The following is a 15,562-nucleotide window of genomic DNA, read 5'->3' as shown; positions in this document are numbered from 1 at the left end:
TCACAAACTCCCTGTGGAGATTTATTTGTTTGGAAGTCTTTTAAACTAAAAGTTGTGTTCTCTGTGATCAAGGGCACAGCTAGAATACAGTCCAGCCTGCTCGCAGATCTGTGAAACTATAAAGGAACAGTTTAGTGCCCACACAGCATCTTGAACAGCTGTCTGACTTTCAATCCTAACGCTGGGCTGTGTCCAACAACCACTGGGGAAGTCACTTCCTACTGACAATAATGTTGTTAAGTTCTGAGCTGACCTTGAGAAATCACTGGTGAAAATGAAATCTGTCCCCATGGTCATTTAGAGGATTAGGTTTGAGGTCATTGAGCCTACACCTTAAAATTTGGAAATTCCTTCTGAAGGAACAGTATAGATAAATGGATCAGGAAACTTTGTGACAAATTAATTTATATCCATTCTCAAGATGTTCGGCCAAAATTTGAGTTTGTCAAGTGTAAGTGGTGAATAATTTCTGAATCATACCATTTGTCTCTGTCTATCAACATAATCCAGAAAAGGAACTGTTGTTTTGCTCCACGTATACACCCTCATCCACAATCATTTTGAAGTCTTTCCTATCTCCATAAATGGCATCCTCATTTCCCCCCATTTGTTCAAAGACTTGAGAGTCATCCTTGACTCTTTGCTTTCTCTCACATTCCACCTCCCATCTATCCTAAGTTCCATCAGCTAGACCTTCAAACTATATCTTGGATCCAATAATTTTTCACCATATCCATCCTTTCCACTTTAGTTCAAGTCAGCATTATCTCTTTCACAGATGACTTCAACAACCCGCCTAACTTGCTCTCTGCTTTTACATCTGCTCTGCCAAGCATCAATTCTCCATAGAGCAGGCAAAGTCAACTTCTGAACACAAAATTCAGATCACATCATCCCTGCTTACGGTCCTCCAGTGATGTCTCATTACACACAGAATAAAATCTACCTCCACACTATGGCAGACAGGACAATTCATTATCTGACCTTTGTCTCTCTCTACCACCTGCCACTAGCCTGTCTTGCTATTCCTTGAACGCCCCAAACCTGTTCTCACATCTGGGCTTTTGCATTTGCTGTTCCTTCTGACTAGAATGCTCTTCACTCAAGGCCTTTGTTTGGCTCCTTCACTCACACAGGACTTTGTTCAGGTGGGCCACTGCCTCTCGATCTTTCTCTATCCCTGTTTTGTTTATTTTCCCTTCAGAGCACTGACCGAATGTGATTTTATATATTAATTTATTGGTTTACTGTGTATTTCCCTCATTCAAATTTAAAGGTCCATGGGGGCAGAGTCTTATTTTGTTCACTATTGTATCTTTAGCCGTTGGCATAGAGAAGACACTCAATAAATAATTACTGAAAGAATCAATAAATTGTAGGAGTTTTAGTTATGCTACTGTTTTCCCCAAATGGATTTTTTTTTGGGAAAAGGACAAACACAGAAAAAGAGCAGGAGCTCATTTGTAATTAAATGAATTCGTGTAAAAATGCTTTGTAAAGACAAAATACTATACAAATATTATTTTGAAGAGTATTTGCCAAGATAGAAACATATTTTGACATGGTTAGAAAGAGGACTTTGGTAGAGAAATCAATTTGTAAATTATTCATATTTTATCTTGTTATTATCATTAAAGAAAAGTAGCAAATCCTAGATGACTCTGTTCTCAAGTTTTGATGATCTAGCTAGTTTTCAGAAGACTTCCTCAGATGCCTAGAAATGTAGCTCTAAAAATAATGTAAAAATCTTTTCTATTCAGCATTGCTAAACATGACTAAATAAAAGATCAAACTTATACAAAAGTAGCTTATTCCAACAGGGATGAAGAATAGATAAAAAAGATGTCTACTTCCTCCATCATCGCCAAGCAGATATTTTAGAGTGGATATAACTAACAGTGAGCTTTGCAGGGGAACCAAATTTGTTTGGAAAATTTAAGAGGCCAGGTCATCAAATGTTGGAATGAATGACTTTATCATAACCTTTTTTGTTGTTTTTCAGAGGTGATAGGGAAGAATACATTTCTTTTTTTTTTTTTTTTTTAACACCGAGCTGACTTGAGTCTTAACATTCACAAATGGCACCCAAAGACATTTTCTATTTCTGTGGAAAGAAAACACAGAGAACTCATCAAGCTAACACACATATGAAAATGTACCCAAAGGATGCAGGCCAGCATTGATAACAGAATTAAGTTAAATAAATGTATAATCTACAACATGATTGCAGGATAATTTTATTGAATTTCGGAACCTCTCCCTCATTTTGTGGTGACTTCTGAGGAAATCGAACATGCATAATATATGACCGGACAAATGAACAAGTAAACTACTTTATTCAAGCCTTTCATTTGTCAACAGCATCCCACAATAATGGCTTTCTGTCCACTGTTTTAATAATGTATGTATTGATTACTTGCATCTAAATCTTAACCAGAAAATCTTAGGAGGCTTTGAAGATATCCTTAATGGTCTTTAGGGAAGGAATTATAGAGATTTTTAAATTGAAAGATGAAAACCTAATGACAAACAATTTCATTAGTAAGAATGCAAACAAAAAGTCATTACCTATAGTGTTCTTATAATCAAGACCTGATCTCCATTTGGATTTGGGGTAGGATGAAGGGAATTAAATAAGCTCATGGTTTATTGCAGCTCTCCTTAGAAATTCCCCACTATGATTTGCTCCTTTAAAACTCTCTCTAGGTTAATCATGGAAGTAGACAAGTCATAAATATCACTTTAGTGACTGCTCAAGTAAAACAAAGGAAGTCAGTTTTAAAAATATATCTGGACCAGAATAATACACACTAATTGAAAACGAGTCAGTCTAGTGAGGCAAGTAATGAGGAACTGTAAAAGCCAGGATAATATATTCAAAAGATATAAAAATTGGTCAGTTTGTATTTGCTAAGGCACATTTGAGCTTTAATTATTTATAATACTTCACCGCATATGGAACATTATTTTATTAATTAGTCTTGAGAGCCATTCCAGTTGCAGTGGTTATGCTGCCCAGCTGGTTTGGGGAACACAGATCTACTCCCATGGGTGTAAAAATTGCTTTGGGGAGTGAGACTGCAGGCCCCAACTACCTGTGAACTATCTCGGAATTTTACCTACAGGAAAACCATATACCCCTCCATCACAGTAATTGAGACTGACTATATATTTTCACTTTCAGTAAACAGTACAAGACATGATTTTTTTGCTACAAAGTTTCATCATTAGTCTGCAATGATATACAAAGAAAATATAAATTACCCAATTTATAAACATCCTGATTTACCAAAAAGTGAAAAAAATATTTGATTATAGTTTCAACTTTTGACGTTTTAAATGGGATTTGTATTCCCATAAAAAGTAACAACCAAAGGCATTAACCATTTACAGTAGATAGTAACTAATGGTTAAAAAAAAGGATACACCAAATATATGGGCAACAAGTTTATGATACAAGTGACCCATCTTGGAATCAAACATTCTATATAAACAATATTTGAATCAAGCAACCCATAAAGCGGAAGATAATTTATAACCCCGGAAACATGCCAAAGTAAAATGAATGTCTACAAATATAAAACCTGTCAAAGACTAGATCTGGACAGTTTTGTACCTATTGTGTTTTCTTTCTTTCTTCCTAAGTGAATTCAAAAGATCCAACAGAGTTTCAAGGCTTTTCCTTTTTTTTTTTTTGTCTACAGGAAACAAGAGCGTTACCAACCAGACAGTCATTCCACTACAATTATAAAGGGCTACTGCATAAATGTGCCAAACTCTGAGTAAACAGGGTGCTAAATTGTTCTCTCATCAACAATTAGGAGTGATGATATTCTTTGAGGGAGGAGAGCGTTTTGTGAGAAGTATTTTTTAAGGATACAAAGAGAAGCTCATGAAAACACTGGGCCAGACGACAAGTAAAAACAGTGGGCATCAAAGTAGCTCCACACACTACAAAAGAATGCTTAGTTGGGAATAAACAGAAAAATCCTCCAAGTGAGGAAGGAAAATCACTCTCTATTCTTTCTTTCCCTGCCTCTGGTTTCAGTAGGCTAGAGAAGAATGAACAAAATTAAGATTAGTTCATTGGTTTTTCTCCTCCCTTCCTCCCTCCTTACCTTCCATCCTTAATTCCTTTGTTCCGTCATTTATTCAATGTTTACCATGTACTAGACACTTTATGAGGTGTGGATATAAAATGACAACACTCTCTCCCAAAGAAGGCTGCTTGGAACTCATGACTTTGTAAAGGTGAGTGACATTAATCAAATAGTCACACGTATCTATGATGATAAAGAACGTTAAGTTATAGAAGGAAAAGTAGATGGTGTTATGAGAGCGTATACTGGGAGATGGGATCAAATGTGGGTATCAGAGAATAGCTTGCTCGATGTCTGAGCCAAAATGTAAAGGATTACTAGATGTTAACTAAGACATTATAAGAGAGTAGGTGTGGGTAGAAATGGTTTTAGACAAAAGATCAGCACATTCAAAGCCAAGTTAACTTATGGAGGAATATGACTAGAATCTTAGTCTCCTGACTTGTCCAATGTTTCATCTTCTTTAGTTTCTGGAACTAGAATAAAATTACCTCTTTTGTAGAAATTTTGTCTCATTTCACTATGTCATATAATGCATTCTATTTAAAATGCCCATCCTTCTCAATGAATGCTCTTCTACATACACACCAGAGTGTTTTGACTATTTATTCAAAGCTGGAATATTAAAAAATCAGTATTATATTATACCCTACCACAAAAACTCATTTACTATTCTGAATTATATGAGGGCGAATGGCTAAAAAGGAAACTGGCAGTTTCCTTGGCAATTTTTTTGCAAAGACTCCCACATCTTCCCTCATCTTCTCTTCCCTTTTTGTAATCTTCTATATTCTTTTCTCTGGAATAATATACACCCTTGACCTTTCTTCAAGATGCCACCTTTGGCTGTGTCTCCATAGAGGTCTTTCCTTTAAGTGCTGAACATATAAAAGCGATACCATTTTATCAAGCTTTTCTTATTTGGTAGTAATTTTCTTGGTTCGCTATTCATTACTGTTTATCTACGTTTTATTCTCATTTCAAAAACACTTATCAGTATCGATTGTATATCAGACATTTTGCTAGTTACTAAGATCTTGGAGGTGTGCAAGACCAAATCTCTGTCTTCCCCACTCAAAGCTTAGTAGAGAAGTTGGAAATATAATGGAAAAGAAAAGAGAAAAAAAATGACCACTGCTAGATGATGCTAGTGAACAACTTGCTATTCTGAAGACTGGAAAAGTAGAAACATTTATGCTGCCCATCCTGTATGAACCGTATACTGGGTACACAAATAGTGGATGAGTGAACATTTTTTTTTTCCCTGTAGAAGTACTCCAGCTAATAAAAGAAGAAATGATAGAAATAGGCAATTATCACATTGCAACCCCTAGACATTGATCATTAACAGCTGCCCAAATCACACTCAAAACAGAGAAGACAAGACATTATGTGCCTCCTGATGATGCTCCATTGGAAGGAGTCATACCTGAGTATGATCAAACCTGTAGAAACTGCACTTTTCAATATGGGAGTCATTAGCCACGCCCAGTTACTGCGCGCCTGAAATGTGGCTAGTCTAAAGTGAGTTGTGCTGTACATTTTTATATTGATTACATGTTGAAATGATAATAATTATTGTCTTGTAGTTAAGTAAGATATAACCATTAAAGGAAACTGTGAAATGTATAGGGAAACACTCTGTATTATTTTTGTAACTTACTGTGAATCTATAATTATTTCAAAATAAAAAGTGAAAAAAAGAAAAGATTTAAGAGACAAATCTACCAAATGCAATGTGTAGACCTTATTTCAGTTCTCAAACTACCCTCCTTCTCGCCCCCCAAAAACTGTTAAAACATTTAAGACATATATGTGAAAAATGGAAATTTGAATACTGCCTGGATGTTTGTTATGATAAAATTACTGATATTTTAAAAGTATTATAGTAGCATTTTGATTACATTTAAAGAGTCAATCCTTATATTTTAGAAATACTTTCTCATATACTTATGAATTAAATGATTCAAGCCTGAGATTTGCTTGAAAATAATGGAGGACAAGGTAGAGGCATAAAAGAAGTAAGACTGGCCATGAATTGATAATTGTTGAAGTCTTGAAGGGCACATGGTTATTTATTATAGGATTCTCTCTGCTTTTGTATAGTTTTAATATTTTCCATATAAAACATTTTTTAAAACCACTGAAAGAGATGTGTAACTTCTTAAAGGATATTATTAATGCAGACATTTTTGACATTTAAAATATAATAGCTTGGATTATTTATAATTAACCCTTGGACTAGAGGAGTCAAAAAGATTTCTATTCAACTTAATTTTAATCAAGACTATTTTTAAAATAGTCACTGAATGCATACTATATGCCAGGATTAAAATCGTCCTACCCTGTGTACATCATTCTGCTTCTGAACTGTTGGAAAATCGCCTCCAATCGGTGCCTGCCGGCTTAACTCATCATCTTTCAGCTGGAGCCACACCAGAAGTTCTTGCAGAGAAAGGTGCAGACGCTTCCACTGGTCAGAACTGGCTTCCAAATGGGATCTGAAAAATAACAGGAGCAAACGATATCAGAATATCTAGAAGGGTAACTGAGGATTCTAACAAGACCATTAAGATACCTTGATGGGTTAGTTCCCTAGTGTATGAAAGTGTTGTGAACTACATAGCTGGCTACCTGCTTTTGAGAGCCATACAGTGGGGGTATTTTGATGGCAATTTTGAGGAAAGGTAGTGTTTAGCCCTACATTTATTTCCACATGCAGAATTCTGAGATTTTTGGCATGAAATACACACTGGAAATGGATTGCTTTCCCATAGCTTTGCAGTCAATGATTCTTAATGTTTCTGGTAGAAAAAACTGGACCCAGTGACTAATATAAAACCACTCAGTTTTTGTGTGACTCATGTTAGTACTGGAATTCTTTCCGAAAGGTCTCTCCCCACATTTTGACTTTTCCATTTCTATACCCTAGACAGCCTCTTCCATTGACTCCTTCCATCTGGCATCTGTTCCTTTCCGCTGCTCTTCCCATATGCTTCTCCTTTTCCTCTACCCTTCTTTATTCGTGTGCACCTGGGATTTGTTTTCACCAAGTTCCAACATTTTCCGTTTTGCTTCCTTTGTGTAAAATGTACTGAGACAACAACTCACGTGGAAAAGTAAAATCAGACATTTGCCTGAAAGCCACCCCCAAACATGAATAATTTAGGCAAGAGACTGAGTGCTTTACCATCAGCTGTATTTAGAACATGTTAATCTGTGGAAGCCATTTAAGAATACACAGATGAGGATCTGTGCTATGAAATCCATGTTCCACTTGAGAAGGTGAAGCTCAATTAATAAAATAAATCATAATCCAGAAAACAAAGAAGAAATGCGGAATGCTAGCAATGCTCTACCCTCAACTAAGTCAAGAATTATACTAATATATTACCAGCAATTACTAATTACTTCATAAAAATTAATGTTGACTATAATGAAAATATAATAGTCTCTAATGCTGCAAAGATTGAAATGTAAAGCAACCGGGTAGAACATTTCCCTTTGCATTTGGTAACTTCTCCTGACATTTCAAATACAATTCTCCCGCTGGCTTTAGTCAAATACAATCCACAAACAGTAACATGTACTGAAATTAAATTGTTCTAAACTTTCTGAAGCATAATTTGATGACACATAAAAGTCTTTAAAGTGTGCAAATACAATGGCCCACAAACTTAAATTCAAGGAATTTATACTTAAGAAAGTCATTGAAAAAGCATGCAAAGAGACAGGTAGAAAATGTTTATAGTATCACTCATGATTAACACAGAACAGAAACAACTTAAATATTCAACACCAGGGAATTGGTTACATATATAATGGTGAAATCATACAATGCACTGCTCAAATCTATGAACGCTATGCAATGTTCAATGTGATGGTGTAGGCAAATATTTATGGATATGGAAAAGATCACCCTTTCAGTTGCCAAATGAGAAAACAGGTTACAAAAATGTACACAATCTATTTTTTCTGAAACGTTTGTCTGTGTGTATGTGTTTCTGTGCACATGCTTTAACATGCGTGAAAAAATTCTGACATGACATCTAGTTTATCTCTCGGAAGTGGATTTATAGGAGATGCATTCCTTCATCTATATACTTCTGCAAATTGTCAGAATTTTTTCTATTATGAGTAACAGAAACATTATATTCCGAAAAAAAAAAATGAAGGCATTTCCATCAGAGAAATTAAATCGTTCAAGACTTTGTGGGCATTTATTATCCAATAAATAAATCATGAAATACCCCAAATAGTATGAATTAAATATAATAGTGAAGATTGCTTATAGGCTAGAGGTCAATTCTTTTATGTTTCTTTTCCTTCCTACTCTTTCAGTTACAACTTTTCCATAAGCCTCAGTGAGAATTCCCTATGCAAGATTTTAGCTGTTTAATGGCATGTAATGACTACTGCTTACGGGGATTCCCTGGGGTGTCTGGAATTTGCAGCTGGGGCCCCTTGAGGGTGAAAGAGGCTGTCAAGCAGGACATTTTGAAAGATAGGTGGAGAGAGGCATAGTCTCGACACGGAAAAGCAGCAAATGGGAAAAGAGATACTGACCTCATAAATATTTATTGAGTGCCTCTAACTCCCAATAAGGCACTGGGAGTAGGAAAGGGAAGGTAAGAGAGAACAGAAAGATTCCTAATGCTTGGCCTCTCTCTACCTGGGACAGGAAATAAAATATCCCCGTGGGGAAAGTCTAGAGGAGGACAAATATGCACAATATAAGAAGCCTCCAGCTGTTGCTTCATTTACATAGGCCTTGCTAGGTTAAATGCTGCTGACTAATTATTAGCAGGCCAGTGAAACCCTTTATGCCCCCTAAGAGAGAAAAAAAATAGCTTTGAGATCCAGGGAATTCAGTTCTAAACGATCTAAGAGAAACTCCATAGCATGAGTTCGGGGCCAGGAACGTAGAACAGTAAAGATAATTAATAGAGGAGCAGTAGAAGGATCTGGGACCATGTATGGCAAAAAGCTCTCATGTGTCTAGGTAAGGGTACCTTATTCATCCATAAGGTATGGAGTTATGTAACGTTTCAGAATGTTTGATCACCTTAAACACATACCAAATGACTGTTTCTTTCTTTGCTTTGCTAAAGCATGAGCGTGAAAGGCAAGATGTGTTATGAGGACAACGATTTAAGCAAAAGTCTTATAAAGGGCAGAGGACACTAGGTAATGGCTGGAGAGGAGAAAGTCAGAGAATGGCTTCTGATTTAAAATAACATTTACAAAGATATCTGATGAGGCAGAAAAGGGTTAATAAAAGTGAACCTGAAGGGGGGCTGCCAAGGCCTGCATCCCCTACCCAGGAACCAACCACCCAGGCTCATCCCCTAGAAATAAATCTAAGATGTCTAAACCCTCATAAAAAGAGGAGATAAGACCCAACTGGTTTGAACTGATTCTTCACACATGCGCTAACTGCCAAAACCTACCTGTTAGTTGAACTCTAGCCTAATTATAATGCAATTAGAATGGAATGAACATTAAGGCTTGCTCCCCCCCCCACTCCCCACCGTGGGTTTTTCTGGATGCATTCTGGGTAAGAGCGTGTGCAGAAGAAATGAGTTATATAACCAACATATGTCAATCAAATGACCTCAGTCTATACGTCACATCTCCTGCCATAAGGAAATTTACCTACACTTTCCTATATAAGAAAAAGCTAACCTAAAGTTAGGTGCAGTCCTCTGCCCCAGCAACTTCTATGCCAGCATCTTTCTTCTTGAATAAACTTACTTCCTTGCTCTCCTTATTTCAGGCCGAGTCTGTGAATTCTTTTCACCTTTTGCCACCGACCAGGAGTTAATTCCAATGACACAACAATAACCAATCTAAAGCCACTGTTCTCAAACTTCAGTATGCTTAAGAAAAACTTGAGTAGCTTGTTTAGTGTACAGATTCCTAGGTTCCACCTCTAGAATTTCTGTATATTTAATAAGAACCTTCACAACTCAGCAGGTGAGCTCCAAGAGTATTCTCTGAGAAAGAATTTCTTAAACTATTTCTTATGTGCCCCAAATATTACTTGTGGGTCTCCACAGGGGAAAAGCGGTATTTGTCAGTGACATGATTTTGAAAGAGATCTAAATGTAATGAAAAACTCTGAGCTCAGAAAACATTTTCTTTGGCCATACTAAGCGTGTGAAATGTTTTCAAGACAGAATTCTAATGCATTTGTTGTAAGCAGCTGCCCTATTTCTATTTTCAAGATTGTATACTGAATATTTCTAAATGATTAACCTGTTTGTATTTGGAAAATCTCTTCCTGAAAATGCTTTCTTCTATTTGTAATGATGACCCTCCCCCCCCTTCGGTTTTATCATAGGCTGTTAGGGCTGGAAGAAACCTCCGAGATTGTTGTTTAACCTTGTTTTACAAATGTGGAAACTGAGATGTAAAGGTATAAAGACAACTGCTGAAGTACAGAACTTGAGCTGTCATAGTAAGACATGGGAAATAGATATTACAAATTTTTCTAATATGAGGAAATCCTTAACCTTAGTGCTTTTAACCAAATGTTTTGGATCCCTGAGCAAAAGGCTTCCTACTAACTGGCAGATACACTCTATTTACCCCTACCCACTCAACAGAAAACAACAGAGGAGGTTTGAAGAGGCACACTTAGCTTCTGTTTTCATCTTTATTAGTGAAGACAAGAGCTTAGGGGTTACTACCTTTCAACAAGGCAAGTGCTGATCTTTAATAAACAGATAATTTCTACAATTTGTAAGGTTTAGGTAAAATGCTGAACCTTTAGGTGTGTTGGAATATATTGCTCGGTCTTTAAGGAACTCTTCAGTGTCAGGACTCTAAGAATTATAGTGGCTGCTAAAGTGATTGTTATTTCTCTAGACACAGATATTTCAAGTGTGATTTAGTTGATGCCTAGTTCGAAATCCTTAATAAAACTTTACTCTGAATGGCATGTATTTTTAAAGCAAAATGTGTTATATTGAATTCATTTTTCACTTTGACTTCCTTTATAAAACTAATGATATATCCTTGTGTATCTTTGGTACCCTTGTGTAATAAGATAGCTCTTAAGCATACAGAAAGAAAATGCAAAAATGCAGAAATAATAAGGAACCACAGCAATAAAATGGGAGCGATGGGGCTTTAAATAGAGAGAATTAAGTTCAAAGAGAAGTAAACATTTTTTTTTTCCAGATGGGTCATGAACTCTAACTTTCAAATATAATTAACATTCTGAGAGTAAAAGAAAGAAGGTCAGAGATACTCAACATCCAAGTTGCATTTTTCTCTCAAAGGTAGAAAGACTCTACCTCCTTTTGCTCTTTCTTTGTTCTCCATTATAGAAAAACTTCTAACTATTCTAACTTCTAATACCAAGTACTGTTTTGGAGATTTATTGCTGCTGTGGACTCCACAATGTTGGTGTTCTAGCCTCTCAAATTAATGCTCAAAATTTCAGAAAAGTGAATATTTGTATATAACATTTACAAATTTTTCTCCCAACTATAAAATATCACAGAATGTAAATTTTGCTGAAATTGAGATAGAAAAATTATAGGCAGTCATGAAAATGGCTGAAGTAGAGGGGATTAAGGCAAATACCGTAACAAAGCCAGAGGAAACAACTTTAATAGTTAATAGATTCAAGTTGCGGGACCACCAGAGTAATCACTCAGGTGTAGAGGGGGAAGGCCATTCAGCTTGTAACAAAGCCATTCAAGCTACAGAGCCCGCCAAGATTGACTGCCTAGGTACAGGGAAAGGAGCCAATCAGCTTGTAGTTAACAATTTCAAACTGCAGAGAACATGCGCAGTCTGAAGAGATAAGGTAATAGCCTCTTGTCAATCACAGGTGTCAGTCAAGTGGTCCCACACCTGGACAGGAACAGCTCATCCCAGATAAGACCCCCAGGCTCCTGTAAGCCATGCCTTTTTCAGCCTTGCCCTTGCTCAGGCCCGCTCCTTTGGAATGTACTTTCTCTTCTAATAATGGCCTTGAGCCACTGCTTTCTGCTCAGGTCCACTTTTTTGAAGTGTACTTTTTCTTCTAATAAACTGCTTTTTTACTAGTTTACCATAGTATTTCGTTAAATTCTTTGCTTGAGACGCCAAGAACCTGGACATTGTGCTGAGAAAGGCCCACTCTCTTGTAACATATTTTGGTGAGCCAGCCAGGAGCAGCTCACCGATTCCCTGCTCCTCCCCACCACCCCCAAGCTCGGCACTGCAGCAGCAGCCAAGAGGAGGGGCCACAAGAGCGTGGCTCCTGAGCACCAGCTGCAACCTGGCTGCCACCTGGCCACTGCAGCCACTGCCAGGCCTCTGTGAGTGGCGCCCACGCTCCCATAGCCACCTCTAAACCCACTCTTCTAGTTACACTACTACCTCATCTTTCTTTTGCCCAACCTGATGGTCCTGGGATGGGGCCATTCCATTTCGGAACCCCTCTTCTATGAGAGCCCTTTCTCTTATGCCTGTTCTCTTATGCTTTTGCAATAAAACTGCTTCTGCTTAAACCTGGCCTCTCTGGATCTGTGTTTCCATTCTTCGATAATGGTGGGATCACATTCCTGAGACAATACATCAGGATCCTAATTCAAAATTATGTTGACAACATATGTAATTCTCATAGTTAATAGTACATACAATAATCTGGAAAATCTATTGGTAGATTAAATTGAAATTTTCATACATATTTCTTATGTAAAAAATTCACTTGACCACTTCTCAAGTTATTATTTTCAAAATTAAAATGCAAGGTTTGCGAATATAGAATATGTTAGAATGAGAAACATTTTCTTTGACTAATTACCATCCTGATGTTGGATAATGTCACCAATAACTCTTGTGTGTGTGTGTGTGTGTGTGTGTGTATACACATGTGTATGTATGTGTGCATGTGTCCATGTATAAATGTAAATAAACATTTTTCACTTTATTTTTCTCCCAGGTAAATCAGTTAACATTTTCTTTTGTTGGATGGCACTTAACTATCAAAGAGTATTCTTCTCATCATCCATCTTGGACACGATACATATGGACAAAATACATGTGGAACAGATGGCATATACTTTCTTTGAACTAAATTATGAGATGGTACTATGCAATTTTAATTAAAGTATTCTTTTTTCTCAAAGACATCTCATTTACTTTTCCTTACACCATATCTTTGAACTTAATCAGCTCCATTTAAATATAAGAAAACCAAGGTAGAAAAGTTCAATAATTTGCTTAGGTTCATAAAAAGTGATTGCAGAATTTAAAATAATATAATTATAGAATGACAAGGGAAGTTGAATAGACCACACATGTTTCTGGTCAAACCTCCTCATTTCAGTGAGGGAGAAAATTGAAGGCTGAAGCAGCTAAGTGATGTGCTTAAGATTATAGGCTAGGTAGTAACAGAGCCAGAGGAGAAATTAGGTCGCCCAACTGCTGGTCTAGGACTCTTTCTACTCTACCTCACTGACTCATTGAGAGCTTGGAGTTTTTATATTCATCTAATTTAGCTGGAGGCAGCAAGCATAGCCCTAAAAAACAATGTATGACTTAAAGGGACTTGCCATCAATTGTAAATGAGAACAGTACAGGGAAGACTGGATGAAGGAAACGTCAGAGAGTGAAATACTCATTATGGGATTTTAGTCAAATTTTGGAGAACGAGAGGAGAGATGGTATTCCAAGTGTGAGGACCAGCAAAGGCACATACTCACATGGGAGAGTGAGAAAATTGTTGGAGAGTAGGAATGGGGTTAGAAAGCAGAATCTACTTGGTTCAGAGAATCTGTGTTGGGGATTCACTAGATTGCAGCTTGATGAGGAAAGAAGTGGGAGACATGGGAAGAACAGAAAAAGGGAAGGGGTTGGCAGGGTTTTATTCAGCATAGTTTATAGAGAGTGAAGGGTTCTTTAGATTCTAGTGACTATTGTGTTCCCTGAAAATAAGACCTACCCCGAAAACAAGCCCCAGTTAAGATCGCCAGCCAGAAGGACGCATTTAGTATGTTATGATAATGTTCCAGAAGAAGATGACATGACTGTATTTGAATAAATGTAGATTGTTGTACATGAAAAAATAAGACATCACCTGAAAATACGCCCTAATGAGTCTTTTGGAGCATTAATTAACATATTTTGGAGCAAAAATTAATATATTTAAGTAGTATATTTTGGAGCAAAAATTAATATATTTAATATTTTGGAGCAAAAATTAATATAAGACCTGGTCTTATTTTCAGGGAAACACATTATAAGCTTCATGAGAGAAATGATTTTCTTTTGTCTGCTTTGTTCACCATTGTGTCCTCAGTGCTTTGGAGAGTGCTTACTACTACATAGTAAACACTCAGTAAATATTTGTTGAATGAACAAATAAATGAATAAATGACTAAAACATGGGCACCAACAAGACGGAAACTTTTGACCAAAAGGATAATGTGATAGAAATAATATCCAAGGAAGAATATTTTTGCAAATGTGTAATGGAGGGTCTCAACATGTAAAGGAACAGTGTTCTATCAATATGGAATGACATGATGAAAACTTGAATAAGAATCATAATCAAAAGTGGAGAAAATACATAGGATGGAAGGAAAACAAATGGAAGGGAAAGGACATAACACGGAATTGGATCTGGAAGCACAAAGATACCTTCTGTAAGCTAATGGAACTCAAAGGAAAATGTCAAAATCATTTGGATTGAGCTCAATTATTTTTCATTAAAAAAATGGACACCTGTGAAATCAAGCATTTTTGTAAATTTTGAAATATAAAACCGGCTCCAGGATCCCTTATAGAGCAGTGAACCAACTATAATCTTTTAGTATAATATGTTATAGCTTGGGCAAACACAGGGCCATTTTTCCAGAGTATCTTCAGAACTATATTTTAATTGTGGTGACTTTTCACTAAAAAATAATGGAGAAAATGACTAGATTTGCAATGGAAGCTTGTAAGTGTCGTTAATGGTTCTGTATCTAACTCTTCCAGTGTTACCTATCCTATTTCATAATCATCCCAAATTACTACCTCTGCTGTGCGTCTCTCAATTGAACCCTGCCATTCTGTACGGATTGACCGATGACCTTATTTCTACCAAGTGTCAGGAAATAAACTGAATTGCTTTGATGCGAAGAATTATTTCTTTGCTTTTTATAAGTGATTGTTTATACCACATCCTGTATTATTAGAGAGGTGTATTAAAAAGACAAAACCATTGATCTGAATACTTAAGTTCTAGAAATTGCAGCATCTTAGACGAGCTAAGGTAACTGTTTTCTACTTGATTAATGACAGTAAGAATTAAACTGCGGTAGCTGGCATATGGGAAATTGCAGAGAATGAAGAGCCCATATTTTGGCTGACATGCTGTTTGCCGCTTTCAATTCTCCTTTTATTTCATCAAGTTCACATGAAGGAGAGAAAAGACACTGAGTGATGTTCAGAACAGTTATAGCACCTTTCTTTTTCTT

General features: G+C 36.5%; 1 protein-coding gene across 1 annotated transcript in view; it reads right to left on the bottom strand.

Moving 5' to 3' along the window:
- DMD (dystrophin) overlaps positions 1-15,562 on the bottom strand; it is a 2,022,175-nt gene that overhangs the window by 374,890 nt on the left and 1,631,723 nt on the right. Inside the window, exon 57 of the mRNA XM_081043053.1 lies at positions 6,445-6,601. Coding sequence (XP_080899179.1) covers positions 6,445-6,601 — 157 coding nt within the window. The remainder of the gene's footprint in view (positions 1-6,444; positions 6,602-15,562) is intronic.

Source organism: Rhinolophus hipposideros (genome assembly GCF_964194185.1).
Source record: "Rhinolophus hipposideros genome assembly, chromosome: X".
Classification (NCBI taxonomy): Eukaryota; Metazoa; Chordata; class Mammalia; order Chiroptera; family Rhinolophidae; genus Rhinolophus; species Rhinolophus hipposideros.
This window is presented reverse-complemented; position numbering and strand designations above follow the sequence as displayed.